At 45.1% G+C, this 17,561-nt stretch overlaps 2 protein-coding genes across 20 annotated transcripts in view; both read left to right on the top strand.

Moving 5' to 3' along the window:
- OPN4 (opsin 4) overlaps window positions 1-5,297 on the top strand; it is a 42,955-nt gene extending 37,658 nt beyond the window's left edge. For both annotated transcript variants that reach the window (XM_083614763.1, XM_083614764.1), the window contains one exon: window positions 2,224-5,297. In XM_083614763.1, the coding sequence (XP_083470889.1) occupies window positions 2,224-2,508 (285 nt within the window). In that variant the 3' untranslated portion in view covers window positions 2,509-5,297. The remainder of the gene's footprint in view (window positions 1-2,223) is intronic.
- An 8,153-nt stretch (window positions 5,298-13,450) lies between these two features.
- LDB3 (LIM domain binding 3) overlaps window positions 13,451-17,561 on the top strand; it is a 144,834-nt gene continuing 140,723 nt past the window's right edge. For 10 of the 18 annotated variants that reach the window (XM_083614675.1, XM_083614677.1, XM_083614679.1 and 7 more), the window contains exon 1: window positions 13,550-13,601. The gene's annotated coding sequence lies outside the window, so the exon portion shown is untranslated. Of the gene's footprint in view, window positions 13,602-17,561 lie in introns of all 18 variants that reach the window. The other 8 variants (XM_083614672.1, XM_083614665.1, XM_083614668.1 and 5 more) reach the window with 5 other exon arrangements.

A 17,561-nucleotide genomic window follows, 5' to 3' on the forward strand; every position in this document is an offset into this window, starting at 1 on the left:
ACTGAAGGCTAATAAGCATTATGGTCACAAATCCAATACATTCAGGACTGGCACTGTCCATAAGAAATCCAGTTGCAGCAGACTTAACTTAAACTTACAATAATTTATAATAAGTCTAAACCTTAACACTAAGCATACAATATACAGTGGTACCTCGGGTTACATACGCTTCAGGTTACATACGCTTCAGGTTACAGACTCCGCTAACCCAGAAACAGTGCTTCAGGTTAAGAACTTTGCTTCAGGATGAGAACAGAAATCGTGCTCCGGCGGCACGGCGGCAGCGGGAGGCCCCATTAGCTAAAGTGGTGCTTCAGGTTAAGAACAGTTTCAGGTTAAGAACGAACCTCTGGAACAAATTAAGTACTTAACCCGAGGAACCACCGTACAGAACACCACACCAGAAGGAAAAGAGATAGAAATAGAAAAGTGAAACCTAGGCTCCTTCTGGCCCTACTTTTATAGTCAGCATGACCTTGACAGAAGAGATAACAGAACTAGTTTAAGCCAGCTGTACTCGGCTTCTCTGAAGGAATAACCCAAGCATCATGAACCTTCTGCTTGTTTCTTTCACACAGAGAAGCTTCCAGAACCCTCTTGAATTAAGTAGAATAGGAAAGATCTCTAGCACATCGGATCAATATTTTCTGTACTAAGAAATGAAAACTGACAAGTAGTTCAAGTAGCACACTGGTGACTTCAAGGCTGAATTTCTGCAATGCCTCTTTGCACAGCTTCTCTTTGTGCTTGATCTAGAAGCTGCACTTAGGGCAGAATGCTGCAGCACAACTGCTGATGGGAGTGAAACCCTACTACAGATTACATCTCTGCTCAGAGATCTGCACCCGTTGCCAATTTGCTCCCGGGCCAAGTTCACGATGTTACCATTCGTATATAAAACCCTTAACAGCTTGAGCCCAGATTGCTTGCAGGCTCGCCTTACACCCATGTATGCCCACTCTGTGCTTCAATCAGCGTGACTGGCACCATTACAGGTGCTACCTAATGCTCGTTCCATAGTGGCAAGATTGCCCACACATCATATATGATGTCATACATGGGGCAAGGGGCTTGGCTTGGCTTGGCTGAAATGGGCTTGCGGTGCCAATGGGGAGCCGGCCAGGTCTAATTAGGCATGTGGTCTGGAGGTTGCTAACCCCTGTTGTAAATCTGTAGCATGAATCTGAGAACAGGTCTCTGCATGCAGCAGAATGAGGTGTCAAGAGTCCTCAGGTGTTAGAATAGACTGTGCCACTTCAGACTGCAAGGTGTGCGTGTCACTTTTTAATGCTTGACTATGAAAAAGAAAACCTTTCTTGCAAGTAGGAAAGTAGCATAGTTACTAGAACCATTCTAGATTCTAGAGCCATTCTCCCTGGTGAGCTCATTTTCTTCCAGCAGGCAGGAGAATCCGGAAAATTGTAGCTCCTACTTGCAGTCCGAAGTTGTGGAATGTGGCCAAATAGAGGTGCAACAGGGCTGCTGTGCCTTTAACAGTTGCAAAAAAAGGGTTTTTCAGCAGGTGTTGCATGCATTGTATCTACCTTGCTTATTTGTCTCTCTCTTTTTTAATATAATTTTTATTAAGTTTTCCATATTTTATTACATTTCAGTATCAAAAAATAACTTAAGACATTGCTTAAATAAAGCATCAACCTCCTTCCTTCCCTCTAACAGACTTCCATATCTCATTACCAATTTCTCCACATTCCTAAATTCACTTTTTTGCCTTAAATCAATCTTTTAACAATCACCTACTTATAAGTAAATCAGCTCCTTAATTTCCCATTACCAAACATTTCAACTTAAACCTACAAACGTATTCAACTGTTTGCAATTTTCTTTCATATAGAGTATAAATTTGCCCCAGTCCTTTTGGAACAAATCATCACAGTGATTCCGAATCTTCCCCATCAGCTTTGCCAGCTCCACGTATTCGACCATCTTTACTTGCCAATCTTCCAATGTGGGGAGTTCTTATTGCTTCCATTTCTGGGTCAGGAGTATTCTTGCGGCCTCTACCTTGCTTCTTTGATTTTGGGGATGGACAAACACTGAACTCCTCTCTTGACATGCACGTTGTTCTGAGGCCTGTTTTGACTTGGCAAGGGTGGATTCTCCCAATGCATGTGGCAAATATACATCGCTTCCCACCCACCCCATAGGTTGTTGTCAACTCAGGCACATTGTGTATTAACCTCTTCTTTTTCGTACTTTCTTAAGACAGGTGACGATCAGTACACTTTTGGCGTGAGGGCAGAAGATTCTTGCTACCTCTCATCTACAGCCCAGATACCCAGCATTGTGGTAACCTACAGCAACGTCCAGCGAATGGAGCTGCCTTTTCAATCCAACTCTGACCCTTCGTGCTCCAGGAACTGTGGCTATAGCTGGGAGAGGAACTCCAGCAGCCGGCTAGAGTGGCTGTGCCAGGATAGTGCCTTAGGTCCTACACCAGAGACACACATGTGTCAGCTTAGTGTAGAAAACCTCCCAAAACATCACTGAAGCAGGAAGAGAGGGCAGAAGAATGAAAATTGCCGGCTTTCCTGTAAAGATTCAGAAACAGCTCCACGATAGTTAATTTGCTTTACATATTGATTGCATTCTCCACAATGTTTGTGCTAATAAGTTGAGCATTTAAAACAAACAGAGGTAGTAGCCCGTTTTATTCTGAGAACAGGCTCACACATGAATCTTGTATGGAACAATCTACACCCAGCCATCCACAGATCGCAACTGTCAGGCAGGCAATCCCTGATAATGTCCAGATTGGAGAGGCAGCAGGCAGGGAGTCGGCTGACATGCCCAACCTTTTTTGACCAGTGGGGGGAATGTTGAGAAAGTGTTGCATGTGCCAGTCGCAAAATGGCTGCCATGGTGTGGCGTAACACGAAATGGCCACCATATCTGAAAGAGGCAGGACCAAAGATGGCTTGGGCACCCTCCCTGCATCAGCTCCCCTATCAATGGGGAGCAGGGAGCACCTATATCAGCCACAACTGCACTTGCTCACTCTTGGTTTGAATGGAAGGGAGGTTTGGTTGTCCAGTCCTGACATCCAATGAAATGTGAGCATGTGTGCAACGCAGAAGCCAAAACAGTGCCAATATAAACTGAACAGAAACAGCAAACTGTCCCTCATGCATTGTTGATTTTTTGAGGGGATATTTAGTGAGACCTTTCACAAGTATTGTAGAAGATCCTGGTGGGCACATGCATTGGTGGCCCCCTAGCCTGGTAGCTCAAAGGGCTATATAGCTTAGTGGCTTCTTCTTGCAACAAACAGGTGCCCAGATTAAGAGAGGGATTTTGAAGCCTTACAGCCAGCAGTGGTTTGTGATAGGCTCTCCAGAACAGGGAACAGCTGTAGCTCCATGGTGGGTGAGCACATGGTTTGTTGCAGAAGGTCCCAACACTGAGCCAGATTGACCGAACCATCTGACTTGGTCTAAGACAGCTTCCCATGTCCTCAATTGCCTGATTCCTGGGACCAGGAGGATTCTCATCTGTGGTGTTAGTCTCCTCCTGCCTTGAACTACCTCCAGTTTCCTTCTTCACGCAGCAGCCCTGCTGGTGCCAAGAGAAGAGGACTGGCACCTGGTCTTGCAAAGTTCCTGGTTTGAGCTGTACAGCTACCTGGTACCAAGGTGTGTGACTCAAGGCCTGTGTGGATAGTGTCATGGCATAGCTTAGTCACTAGGTGGCGCTGGGCTTGTGTGTGTAGCTAAGTGGCATCAGGAGGTTCCTGCTGCTGTTCTGTTCTTGTTTAGAGAAACAATAAAGTTATCGTTTAGCTCCTTGTCTAGTCTGTCCACTCAGCCTTCCATGACAAGGCCCATGCGCATATCATTCCCATTGTGCAACCAGTCCATCCCATTTTTGGTAAATGATATCTCATCCATAGGGCTTTCAGGCATAGCTAAGTGGTCTTTTTGTCACAGGTTCTGCTGAAGGACACAAGGATAGCATATTCCTGTACCTCAGCTCTTGTAGATCGTGTGTAAATGGGCTCTAGAGCCCTTTGGAGAGGGAAAAAGTGGTGCCTGCCATTTTACTGTATGGTGATTTATAAATGTATAAATAAGATGTTTCTGTCAAGATCAAGGCATGGGGATTATGCACATGTCTCATGGAAAACGTAACATCTGCACAGTGCTTAATCCACATGGGACAAGTGTCACAGGAAGACCGTGGGACACCTATCTACACCCATCACCAAGTTGCACTTAATGGATGGTGTGGAGGTACCAGTGCCAACATGGGATGCATGCCCAGGCATTCAGCTGAACATGCAAATGCTCCAAAGTGTGGATGGAGGGATGGGGTGTGCATGAAAGCCATGCCTCCAATGTCCTCATGCAAGTTGCTCCCCACCCCCTGCTCCTCCACATTCCTGAATGTCTCCACATCAAGCAGGGGGCTCACATAATTGATCAGGATCCTGCTATTTCAGGGTCCCCAGTGGCACCAAGGGGGTCAACTCACAAGTAGGAGCCCTCCACAGAACTTTCCCACTCAGCACAGGGGTGATGCCTAGGACTGAACATGCAGGGTGCAACACTCACAAGGCTGCTTCTATTATTGCCGCCTGCTCCAGACACAAAGTTTGTCTCTTCAGGCAAATCTGTAAACATACTTAATGTCCATATATTGCAAACATGGGAACAGAGAAGGTCTCTCTGTGCAATAACTGTAATGTGTATTCTAGGCTTCTATCAACAAGATGTCAGGACTTGCACCTGCACTGGGCCCTGAACTTGGCACCTTTTCAGATTAATAAGCAAATAAATTTATTGCCAGCCCATGACGAGCAAGTGCCAGAGCAGGTTACAATTTAAAATTCATCAAAAACAGTTGTCACAAAAATAGGGTTGAGAATGACAACCTGCCCTCTCCTGACAATGGCAGGAGGACATTCAACCTGTGTAACCAGCACCCAGAACAAGGAAATACCGTACCTTCACATTAATAGGCAAGCTTGCCCTCCAGAGGATTTTGCTTCTCTCTCTCTCTCTCTCTCTCTCTCTCTCTCTCTCTCTCTCTCTCCTTCCTTCCTTCCCTCGTTCTCTCCACCCACAGCCCCCAACCTGAACTTTACGCAACCTATATCCGATGCAAAATAGTATAATAACAGAAAACACAGTGTAGGTTTTATTGGCAATTGGAACGAATTCATTGTCTTTGGGAGCAAATAATGTAACGGCGATGTACTTTGCTATATTTTATGATTTTCAGTATCTCGATGTACTTTTTCTTTTTAAACAATAAAAAATTGTATATATAAATATCCACAAGCTGTTGCCAGATATCTAGGCTGCTTGTTTTCTGATGTTATTACTCCCCATTATTGCTTTGAGGTAGAAAACAAGATTATGAGGTCAATGAGGAAAAGAAGGGAATACGCAGTTCAGAAACCAGGATGGCTTCTTGGAAGCCAAATAAAAAGATGAAAGAGATTGATTATAATTCCTCCCTTCATCTGTCTGGGCAGGATATTGACTTAAGGCAGAGGGTCTGATAGATACTAAACTGATTGAACAGACAGTCTAATAACAAAATATTAGATGTCATTCTGCCAAACCAGGCTTCCAGTTTAATTCCACCGATTCACAATGCCGATCCAGAGAATTGGATCTTCGCCACCATATGCTCCCAGACCTCCTAATATACCCCATTAGGGCCTCTATTAGACACATACCATGGGTTCTTCTCTTTCCCAGGGCTGATAAGGGAGATTAGGAAGGCCGTCTTGAGTATAATCTAGGCTGGCTTGTTTGTTGCAGCACCAATAACATGTACGGGGTTCACACCACAGTCAAGGGCTTGTTGCCAGATCTGCTAATGAGTAACCAAACAATTAAACCCCTGTGTTGCAAACAGTATCAGTAATATCCAAGGCAACACGATGACCAAGCGCAACAATGCAATATCAATGTAAACTCTTTCTATAATCTATACGGAACATTGAACAATATGAAATATATGAAATATGCACTCTCTGCAAAACCAAATAAACAGGAATCTTATAAATCTCTGAAAGTCCCAAAATGTGCACTCTTGCTCTGCTAATGAGCCAGTGCGCACATTCTCATGAACTTGTTTTTTGCATGTGTACCTGCTGAAATGCTAATTTGGGGAAACCAGCCTTTGCTGCTCTTGGGATCTTCACCAGCAACAATTGGGTGCACCCAGACAGAAATATATCAGCTTTGATTCTTTCCTAATTTGGGGAAACTGAGCACTGACCGACCATTAGTATTCTCACTCTGGCGAGACAGCAACAACCACGTCATCACTGCAATTATATCTATGTATTGTAGTTACCAAAGGGCAGATTAAAGTTTGACCAAAGGGCAGTTTAAAGTCCCCCCCCCCAGCCCAGTCATACGCACGCCTACTCAAAAGTAAGTCTCTTTGAGTCCAGTGCGATTTTTCTCCTATTTAAGGGCTCATCCATGCTTCTGTTTGTCCCCTGATTTCTAAACATGGATCCAAGGCTTTTCTTGTCATCCTACCGCTTTCCCCAGGAAAACCTGCCATTTGCTTCTGAACTGGAGCAAACGCCAATTGGGTTTTCTGCAGCTGGGCAGTTGCATACCCTCCAATATTTCTCCAGTGAAAATAGGGACATATTATTATTATTATTATTATTACTACTACTACTACTACTACTACTACTAAACTATTTATAGCCTGCCCATCTGACGGGGTTGCCCCAGCCACTCTGGGTGACTTCAAACATATATAAAAACATAATAAAACATTAAACATTAAAAAAAACCTTCCCTATACAGGGCTGTCTTCAGATGACTTCTAAAGGCTGTATAGTTACTTATCTCCTTGGCTTGGGGGGTCGCATAACTCCATACCCTCAAACATTTCTCAGATGAAAATAGGAACGTCCTAAGGAGAAGGAGGACATTCTGGGATCAAATCAGAAACCGGGACGGCTTCTGTAAATCCGGGACTGTCCCTGGAAAACAGGGACACTTGGAAGGTCTGCATTTGCTCTGATTTAGCAGTAAATGGTGTGTTTTCCCAAGTAGAGTGGGGAGACCAAAGAAAAACCTCTCAGACCCTTGCCTAGAAATCATGCGACAAACGGAAGATATCATGAGACAAAGGGAAGTGTGAATGAGCCTAAGTGAGTCTAGGGTCTCCATCTCCAATTGATAAATATGTGTGGTATATTGCCTTACTTGCCCTTGAAAGGCATCTAATAAGTCTTATAAATAAACACAATGTGAGTCCCAGTGACTGAAGCCCCTGTGGAACTTTGAAAGCTTGCAGGACTTTGGTGCACAACAAAAGTAGCAGGTTAATCTATTCTGCACCTTGTATGTTGCAGTGCGGCCAAGTGCCCATTAACTGCTTCCTTCGCCTCTTGGCTTTTATTACTATTTAATATGCTGTGGCATATATAATATTCTTTATCCCCCTGGTACAACTTTGCTTACAGTGAGTAGTGAGGAAATCCTTTGCCGGCTAGTAATGCCTTCTGAATCTAGAGTGTAATGTTCAGCGTGTACCAAAGAAGATTCTGCTGCTATAAAAAGAACTTCAGCTGTTAGAACGTGTCTGCTTACAAGAGGATTGAAATGCAACTGTTAATTAGCAAATAACTTGCTCCCGCAGCATTTGAAGTCTCCTGTATGTGTGTGAAAACTTGTCCCCTCCTCCCTACTCTCCTCTTTTTAAACAAACAAACAAACAAATCTCCACACTTCAACATGAGATAAACCAATCCAGGCTACAATTCGACATAGCTTACAGAAAGGTTTGGGGCTTCATCAGATACGATGGGAATCACACAAAGCAGAGGTCAGCAAACATTTTCAGCAGGGGCCTGGTCCACTGTCCCTCAGACCGTGGGGGGGGCGGACTATATATTTGGGGGGGGGCATGAACGAATTCCTATGCCCCACAAATAGCCCAGAGATGCATTTTAAATAAAAGCACACATTCTAATGTTAAAACACCAGGCGGGTCCCAGAGATAACCCAGAGATGCATTTTAAATAAAAGGGTACATTCTACTCATGTAAAAACACGCTGATTCCTGGACCGGCCGCAGGCAGGATTTAGAAGGCGATTTGGCCGGATCCGGCCCCCAAGCCTTAGTTTGCCTACCCATGACATAAAGCACTCAGGGTAAATCCATACCAGGGGTCTTATTGAAGGGGAGGTTTTAGAACTGCAGTGGGCGGGGAAAGAGAAAGTTTATCTCTTTCCTCCCTGGTGTGGTCCTGCTTAAAATCTGACTCTCCCCACCCCCCACGCTGCTAATTATATCAGGAGGGAAGTTCCACCAGGGGTCAAAGGAGTTGCTTCCACATTTGTCCTTTTCTCTGGAATTCCTATAATTTGCTCACTCAGGCCTGCTAAACTAACATCACTGCCAGACTGTCGCATTATGATTATTTTTGTCCTCCCATCTTTTTGAAGACCTGGGCTGTGTACCTGCGATGCCAGCAAAGCATTCAGAACACATTCTTTCCCTTAGTGAATCCTGAGCTCTGTAGTTTTACCCCACACAGAGCTATAATTCCCAGCAACCCTTAGCAAACTACAAATACTGACCGGCAAATTCATGTCGTGATGCTACAGCGGTCATGCACACCAAACCAACTTCCCCCAAAGTCTGGATTTTTCGGAATAAGGAAAGGGATGGGAGAAATGTACAGGAAGATGTGCCATAAAACTAGTTCAGTACTGTTCACACTGACATGTAGTAACAGAGGTGAATTTACCCGTGTAGAAAATAATAATAATAGAGGCATGGTCACTGGTTATCTGATGGGGGATTTGGCCCAACCAAATTTGATTCAACTTCATTAATCCATTCATCTTCACAAAAGTTTGCACCTTGTTTGCTGCTGATGAGTACAGAATGAGGTTGCTTTTTCCGTAAAAGCAATAGAGACATATCCCATCAGGCTGCAGACTGACTTGGTTTCACTCGATATCCATCACAGGTGACTTAAAACATCCTGAGATGCATCATTCTAAAGCCTGGAAATGTAAGCAACTTTGACCTAAAAAAGTCAATGGTTCCACTAGGATATCGTTCATAAGGATGGCCTGTGCTTAGGTCTCTGTTCCGGCTGTCAATGTATCCTTCACAGAACATACATTTTGGAACCCGTTTCCAAATGACTCACAAAACATGATGCATGGTGAAAATTGGGCACCCTATTTAACTGAAGGGTGTGTTCAGGCTGAAAGAGGGTGTGAGCTGAGGTGCTTCACTTTGGCTTTTTGCACTAAAACAGCTGTCCTTGGGAGATATTATCTGCAGGTGGCACACGAGCTTTTCGCCTCCAGAGACACTGAGTTCAAATTTCAGCTCAGGTTGCTCAAGTGAAAATGTGCTTGATAGCCTTGTTTCCCCAAGTACAAAAAAATCACTCGGCGCTCTGTCACAATTCAGCAAATTGGCAGGCGCTCCCAGAGAGGGGCTGATGCCTGGAATGGCAAGAGATTGTAGTAGGTCAGGACTGAAGCAAGCATGTGGAATTGCAAATGAGAGGCCTCAACATGCTACCAGCCTATGCAGAATTCTAGTGAGCTGGAGTTTTGGACCTTGTTCCTTTGGATGCAGCATCAAGCCACTTTCAGAAACAAAACAAATTAGTTTAAGTGTCAACCAGTTAAATAGTTTTAGGTTGATCAATCAAATCATTTTAGGTTGTTATCCTATAACATCTTTCCCGGGTGTTTTGAGCAGACATGCACAGGATTGTGCTGAAATCTGATATAAGACTTTGAACCAATTGACTGATTGAATTTAAACAAATTTGCACAATGTCAACACCCCAACAGGGCATATTCCCCAGGGAGTAGGGAACGTTGGTATCAGCAGAACCAAGGAATGACAGTGGTGCAAGGAGGTTAATTTCGGACTCTTGAAGTTAAATGGAATCTCCATGCTTAGAGCATGTTGGCCATGTGTCCTGCCTTACAGAGGGTAGTCCTCTGTTTGAAGGAGTCCTCTGTTTGAAGGGCTATCCAGTCCAAAGATCAAGAACAGGGGTCAGCAAACTTTTTCAGCAGGGGGCTGGCCCACTGTTCCTCAGACCTTGTGGGGGGCCGGACTATATTTTTTTTGGGGGGGATGAACAAATTCCTATGCCCCACAAATAACCCGGAGTTGCATTTTAAATAAAAGGACACATTCTACTCATGTAAAAACATGCTGATTCCTGGACCATCCACGGGCCGGATTTAGAAGGCGATTGGGCCAGATCCGGTCCCCAAGCCTTAGTTTGCCTACCCATGATCAAGAACCATAAGAAGGGAGAGCAGGAGCCCTGAAGTTGCCCCTCAACAGTTAGTATCTGGATAACAGATTGAGCAAGCACACAGGTCACAGTCTTCAAGGCTATAGTGAGACGTACTGTATTTCCATCTAAACCTGCATATAAGACGAACATATGCACTAGTCAGAAGAGTGACTAGTGGGGTGCCACAGGGTTCTGTCTTGGGCCCGGTCTTATTCAACATCTTTATCAACGACTTGGATAATGGACTCAAGGGCATCCTAATCAAATTTGCAGATGACACCAAACTGGGAGGGGTGGCTAACACCCCAGAGGACAGGATCACACCAGTGGCGTAGCGTGGGTTGTCAGCACCCGGGGCAAGGCAAGTAATTTGCGCCCCCTAACCCGTGGATTTGCGCCCCCTAACCCTAACCCCCAGATGTTGCGCCCGGTGCGGCTGGCCCCCCCTGCACCCCCCACGCTACGCCACTGGATCACACTTCAAAACAACCTTGACAGATTAGAGAACTGGGCCAAAACAAACAAGATGAATTTTAACAGGGAGAAATGTAAAGTATTGCACTTGGGCAAAAAAAATGAGAGGCACAAATACAAGATGGGTGACACCTGGCTTGAGAGCAGTAAATGTGAAAAGGATCTAGGAGTCTTGGTTGACCACAAACTTGACATGAGCCAACAGTGTGACGCGGCAGCTAAAAAAGCCAATGCAATTCTGGGCTGCATCAATAGGAGTATAGCATCTAGATCAAGGGAAGTAATAGTGCCACTGTATTCTGCTCTGGTCAGACCTCACCTGGAGTACTGTGTCCAGTTCTGGGCACCACAGTTCAAGAAGGACACTGACAAACTGGAACGTGTCCAGAGGAGGGCAACCAAAATGGTCAAAGGCCTGAAAACGATGCCTTATGAGGAACGGCTAAGGGAGCTGGGCATGTTTAGCCTGGAGAAGAGGAGGTTAAGGGGTGATATGATAGCCATGTTCAAATATATAAAAGGATGTCACATAGAGGAGGGAGAAAGGTTGTTTTCTGCTGCTCCAGAGAAGTGGACACGGAGCAATGGTTCCAAACTACAAGAGAGAAGATTCCACCTAAACATTAGGAAGAATTTCCTGACATTAAGAGCTGTTCGACAGTGGAATTTGCTGCCAAGGAGTGTGGTGGAGTCTCCTTCTTTGGAGGTCTTTAAGCAGAGGCTTGACAACCATATGTCAGGAGTGCTCTGATGGTGTTTCCTGCTTGGCAGGGGGTTGGACTCGATGGCCCTTGTGGTCTCTTCCAACTCTATGATTCTATGATTCTATGATTCTATGATTCTATGAAATGTTACCCAAATGCTCGCTTGTCCTCTTTTTTGAAGGTGCATTTCCTCTGCTTTGGGGTTGATGAGTGTTCTCGCCCCTAGTTCAGAGGCTGATTGCCCCTGGACCCTAGGTGTCTGGGACAATTGCCATGGGATGGTTGTCAACTTCATGCCCAGCTTGTGAGCTTCCTAGAGGCATTTGGTGATTCTTCAGCCGAAGACATGGGGAGAAGGCCATGGGAGTGCTGATAATATTTTTTGGAGGACAAATAGAAGGGGTTTTGTGGTCAATGTCTTTAACTAAGGAAAAGGTTCTTTTCATTCTTATTCCTGCTTCATTCCACAGGAAGGAAGGAAGGAAGGAAGGAAGGAAGGAAGGAAGGAAGGAAGGAAGGAGTAAACTGTGAAGCCCTGTGTAACAGGGTAATCTTTCAATTTTTGTATATTCTTGTTTTAATTCTTGTTTGTACTTCACATCAAGGTGCCAAGCCGTTAGTGCTCTTCCTCCTGTTTGGCCCCCAGTTAGCTTTTACTGCACATGCGGGGGGAGGAGGGGGGAGAGACTCTTAAGGAGATTAATGCTAAGCCAAGTATTAAAGCTGTCTGTATTTTGAGCATCATGTGCAGTTGTGCCTGGAGAAAATTGTAAGGGTTGTGAAGTGACACTGAGAGTTACACAGGGAATCAGCCTGGCCCATAAGGTCTTGTTTATTCCTTTGGCATCATAGAGCTGAATGGTACCCACACTGGATTATACCATCCAATTTCCAGGCCCCCAACAGAATATGATGTACTAATAGCATCTCTTTGGGCTATACAAATCAATGGAGGACACATTTATCAAGTATTAGCAAGCATGGATGAGATTCATCCCAGCCTAGCCCAGCCAGCTGTCATTTCTGTCATTAATCCAGTATGTTAGATGTCCAGAAATTAACCTGGATCTCCTGGTTTGTGGTTTTGTATGTGATAAGTATGTGATAAATATTATGGATTGTGATGCGAATGGAATGAGCATAGACACCTTGGCTGTCACAGCCTTAACAGGAGATGTCACTGCTAGAATGTTTCTGGGTTCTTTTAAAAATAAATAAATTTGGATTGTATAGGGACAGCTACCAAAATCATTCGAGTTTTACTGTTTTGCCGATGTTGGGCTCCGTTTCTGGTGTTCTTCCAATTCACTCTTCATATTTCCAAGCTTTTACTGGCACCTGTGAGGACGTCAAATTTAAACAACAACAACAGAAAGCAGAAATCTTACACGGAGATAATGACAAAAGACAACAGCAGAAATCTGGTACTGGAGGTGAAAACTCCTGGAGGAGTTTGAAAGACCTACTGAACATGACAGTTTTACATGTGCAGCCTCTGCTTGTGGTTCCCTTTCTGTGCTGAATCACAGAAATCACACAGGGCGACTCATCTGCATTCTTATTTGCCATTTGAAAGCAAACAACAGCACAATGTGTCAGTGTTCAGTGGCTGATTCTATTCATGTAAATAGCTCCATTTTAGCCAACGGAGAGAGCCCTCTGCCGTCTCTTCCCATTCATCCATTATCAGCTGAGCGATTCGTTTTTATTTACTTTTCAGTTTTGCCGAACTCCCCTTTTCTCCCCTTGTTCTTTTGGCGGAGTTAAAAGCATCTAATACCGAATGTTTATTTCCCGATGTAGTGTTGCTACTTAGAATTTTTGGCTGCCTGGGGTGCAGAAACTAATTTTACAGTTGTCGTTTTCCTTTCCAGCACGAGAAATGCAGCAAGCTGGATAAAGTCAGGGAAAGAAAGAAAGAAAGAAAGAAAGAAAGAAAGAAAGAAAGAAAGATGCAAGTCAGTGGCCAGCTGTAGCTTTAAGGGATCCACCTTAAGGAAATCCACCTCCTCCCGCCGCCGCTCTGGAGTGGGCAGCGTCACCGGGGATGGCAGAGATCAACTAATAAATGTGCAGCTGGAGGAATCCGGAGGAGGCACCACGCGAAGCCCCGCGCGGATCTGCAGAGCTGCTCCCAGGTAGAGGCGACCGGCTGGTCTCCAGCTCCTTCCTTGTCACCTGTCTAGCTGCACTAACCTTCTTCTGTCCTACCTTGCAACTTGACTGCATGTTAATCTCAGGGTCGTGGGTTCGAGCCCCACGCTGGGCAAAAAGATTCCAGCCTTGCCGGGGGTTGGACTAGATGACCCCCGGGGATCCCTTCCAACTCTACAATTCTAGGTTTTCTCCTCTCCTCTCTGAGAGTTGCCCCTCATTTCTTCCCACCCCCCACTCCCCACTCATTTTCTTTACTGAGGCTGCTGTCCTGTTGTCTGCGTTTCTTGCTTGCGCCTGTTGGGCTATTAATCAAATGGATGTGCCAGATGGGATTTGCTGCAGGCCGTTTGCTCACTAATCACACCGGATCAGCCTTTTCTTTATTATTCTTCCTCCTCTGCTACCCCACCTTTCTGGTTTGCAAACCACAAGGGTGACCCTCTACCCAGCCAGAGCTGCTAATACAGCCCAGAGTCCACCGGCTTCTTCCACCGCATGGCTCCCATATCCAAAGCCACATTATATATTTATCATACTTTCCCCCACCTCCCGTCTCCTTTACCCCTCACATAAGCTGCTGGTTAAGAGACATAGGTGCAAAAAGGCTCAGGCCAGTCTCTTGCGGCTTGTCAAACCACTAATGTATGTACTGTAGTTTCCTTTCCTTGATTTTTTAAGTGGAAAGCCCTTGTTCAGTTCAGATTAAAATAAGGATTACAGTATTCTGTAGAAAAGCACTCTGAAACTATTGATGACTCAGCATGGCCTTTGTGACTGGACAATTAGATGACACACAGACAACCTGCATATATTTACTCAGAAATCCAGCCTGCCAGTGAGTCTTACTCCCAAGAAATACTCCCACAGAATACTCCATTTTAAAACACTTTTAAACAATTAGTTGTGCTGCACTGGTTTCTTTGCAGTTCAGCCAGATGATTTGTTTGCCCCCCACCCACCATGTCACAACTCAGATTTCAAAGTTCAAACAATACGCTTAATAGACATCTCAGCAGAACTGATACTCAAACCGAGAAGTAGGATATTGACAGTAGTTCCACAGATTTACTTCTAAACTTTAAAGTTCACCTCTAGCTGACAACTCTTGATTCTCAGAATAATGTCCTCTTGCTGTAATAAGATATTCATTCAAAACAAAAAAGTTTGCATGAAGTTTCACACAAAAGGAGAATAAATACTAAACATTTCACGCTTTGTTACATCTCTTCTGGATACTTGAATGTACCATTCTATTTTATTTACTTACATAAAAAGTTATAGCCACCTTTTCTAATACACTTTTGTTACACGAAGCAGATTATAGCAATTAAAACCGTAATTTAAGAGCCACAATTTAAATATATAACAGCAATAAGAGGGAACTTGACTAGAAGAACAACATCAGATTTGTCTGAAAAGGTCCTCCCTGCTAGATCATAGGGAGGAAGAGGTCCCTCTGGAATCTTGGACCCAAGTCCTTTAGGAATTTACAGGTAAAGAAACGCCACTCCAAATTTTGCCTGGAAACAAATGGCAAACCATGCAGCTGTTGTAGGTCAGATGTAATGTGATCCTATGGGCAAGTGCCCATGAACATCCTTGCCGCTGCATTCTGAAGGTTTTGAAGCCTCTTCAAGTTGGTCCATGGCAGCGACCAAGTCCAGCTGCAACTAGGATATGTTTGTTTCCATGACCAGATCCATGACCTCAACAGTAACAGCCTGCACACCGGTCAAAGCTGTGCTGAGACACTCTTGACCAGGCTTCCTCAACCTCAGCCCTCCAGATGTTTTTGGCCTACAACTCCCATGATCCCTAGCTAGCAGGACCAGTGGTCAAGGATTATGGGAACTGTAGTCTCAAAACATCTGGAGGGCCGAGGTTGAGGAAGCCTGCCTCTTGGGCACCTAGGGGCGAGGCTGAATCCAGGAATACCAACCACCTGTGGACCTGATTCGTCAGGGGGACTACCACCCCATTGAGAACTGGTTGGACTCCTGTTCTGGAGTCCATCACTTTCCGGAGCTAAAGCACCCCTGTCTTGTTTTGGTTAAGTCTCAGTTTATTGGCCCTTACCCAGCCCATGTAACTAATTGCACATAAATAATAAAATTGTGATGATGGTGGTGATTAAGCCAACAGCTTCCTTGGTATTAAAGTAAAGGAGCTGCAGCTCATCAGCATATTGATAACAATGCACTCTGGATCCTGAGACAATCTCTCCCAGTTGTCCCTGGGGTGGGCCACCTGCAATCCCAAATCCACATTTGGTCCTTGGCATAATTTCAGAAGCCCTCTGCAAGTCCTCAGGCCAGGCCTCTGGCAAGAGCAGTTGGTCCCTTCCCCCAGCAGCCAGCTGGCAGGGGAAGGCTAAGGCAAGAGAGAAAAGGGTTGGCTTTTGGACCCACCCACTTAAACCCCTCTGCCCCCACCCGCAGAGGAAATGTAGTCATCAGCACGTGGTTGATGACATCATGTGCCTCTGAAAGGTATATAGCCCAGGTGCAGGGAACCTCTAGCAATCCATGGGTAGGCAAACTAAGGCCCAATCACCTTCTAAATCTGGCCAGCGGACGGTTCGGGAATCAGCATGTTTTTACATGAGTAGAATGTGTCCTTTTATTTAAAATGCATCTCTGGGTTATTTTGGGGGCCTGCCTGGTGTTTTTACATGAGTAGAATGTGTTCTTTTATTTAAAATGCATCTCTGGGTTATTTTGGGGGCCTGCCTGGTGTTTTTACATGAGTAGAATGTGTGCTTTTATTTAAAGTTATTTGTGGGGCATAGGAATTTGTTCATTCCCCCCCCCCAAAAAAATAGTCCCCCCCCAAGGTCTGAGGGACAGTGAACTGGCCCCCTGCTGAAAAAGTTTGCTGACCCCTGAACTATACAGTACAAGCAATGAGTAAGTCAATCTCACACTATTTTTCTCAGGCTTAGTAACAAAGCAAAAAAAGCTTCTCTTACGGCACATTGGAGCGACCAGCCCAACCCAACCTTGCCTCTTTAGTAGCTGAGTTACATGCTGGCACCCTGTAGAAATGCTTTCCAGTTTTTTGTGGCGCTAACGAGTCTCAATTTAGCAGCCTAAAACTGCTGACCTCTTAAACAGCTGCTGTTGGATTTTATTCCGAGGAAAACGTTTTGTTTTCAAATGGTCAGCTTTGCTCTGAAATCCAAAATCCAACAGGCAAAAGTGGGGTGGGGGTGGTGTTTGTGTTGGTGGGGGGTGTCCATCAAGAGAGGGCACCTATATTACAGGCCTAAACTGACTTGGAAGTTCCTCTGCAGCCCCAGAGAACCCTGGGAACTGTAGTCTCTGGGGATGATCTCTAACAAAATTCCCAGCAGCCTTGCCAAACTAGAACCAGGATTCTTTGAAGAATTAAGCAGTTACATAAGTGGGGTGTGTGTGTGTGTGTGTGTGTGTGAGAGAGAGAGAGAGAGAGAGAGAGAGAGAGAGAGAGAGAGAGAGAGAGATATGGATGTGTGTGTGGATATGCCTTGTGTGGGGACGCGGGTGGCGCTGTGGGTTAAACCACAGAGCCTAGGACTTGCTGATCAGAAGGTCGGCAGTTCGAATCCCCGCAACGGGGTGAGCTCCCGTTGCTTGGTCCCTGCTCCTGCCCACCTAGCAGTTCAAAAGCACCTCAAAGTGCAAGTAGATAAATAGGTACTGCTCTGGCAGGAAGGTAAACGGTATTTCCGTGCACTGCTCTGGTTCGCCAGAAGCGGCTTAGTCATGCTGGCCACATGACCCGGAATTTTTGTTGCAAAGCTCTGTCTCCATTGATAGTGGGAAGTTCCCTTTTGGACACCTCGTGCTTGTCTCTGTGGTCAGGTCCATTGCTGTTGCTCCTCTGCTGTTGGTGATCTGGTGGAGAAGGTGAAAAGACGGTATTCTGGGTTCATGTTGGTGGTGGACCCAAAACCCTCCTAT

This window comes from Podarcis filfolensis (assembly GCF_964270895.1).
Source record: "Podarcis filfolensis genome assembly, chromosome: 5".
NCBI lineage: Eukaryota > Metazoa > Chordata > Lepidosauria > Squamata > Lacertidae > Podarcis > Podarcis filfolensis.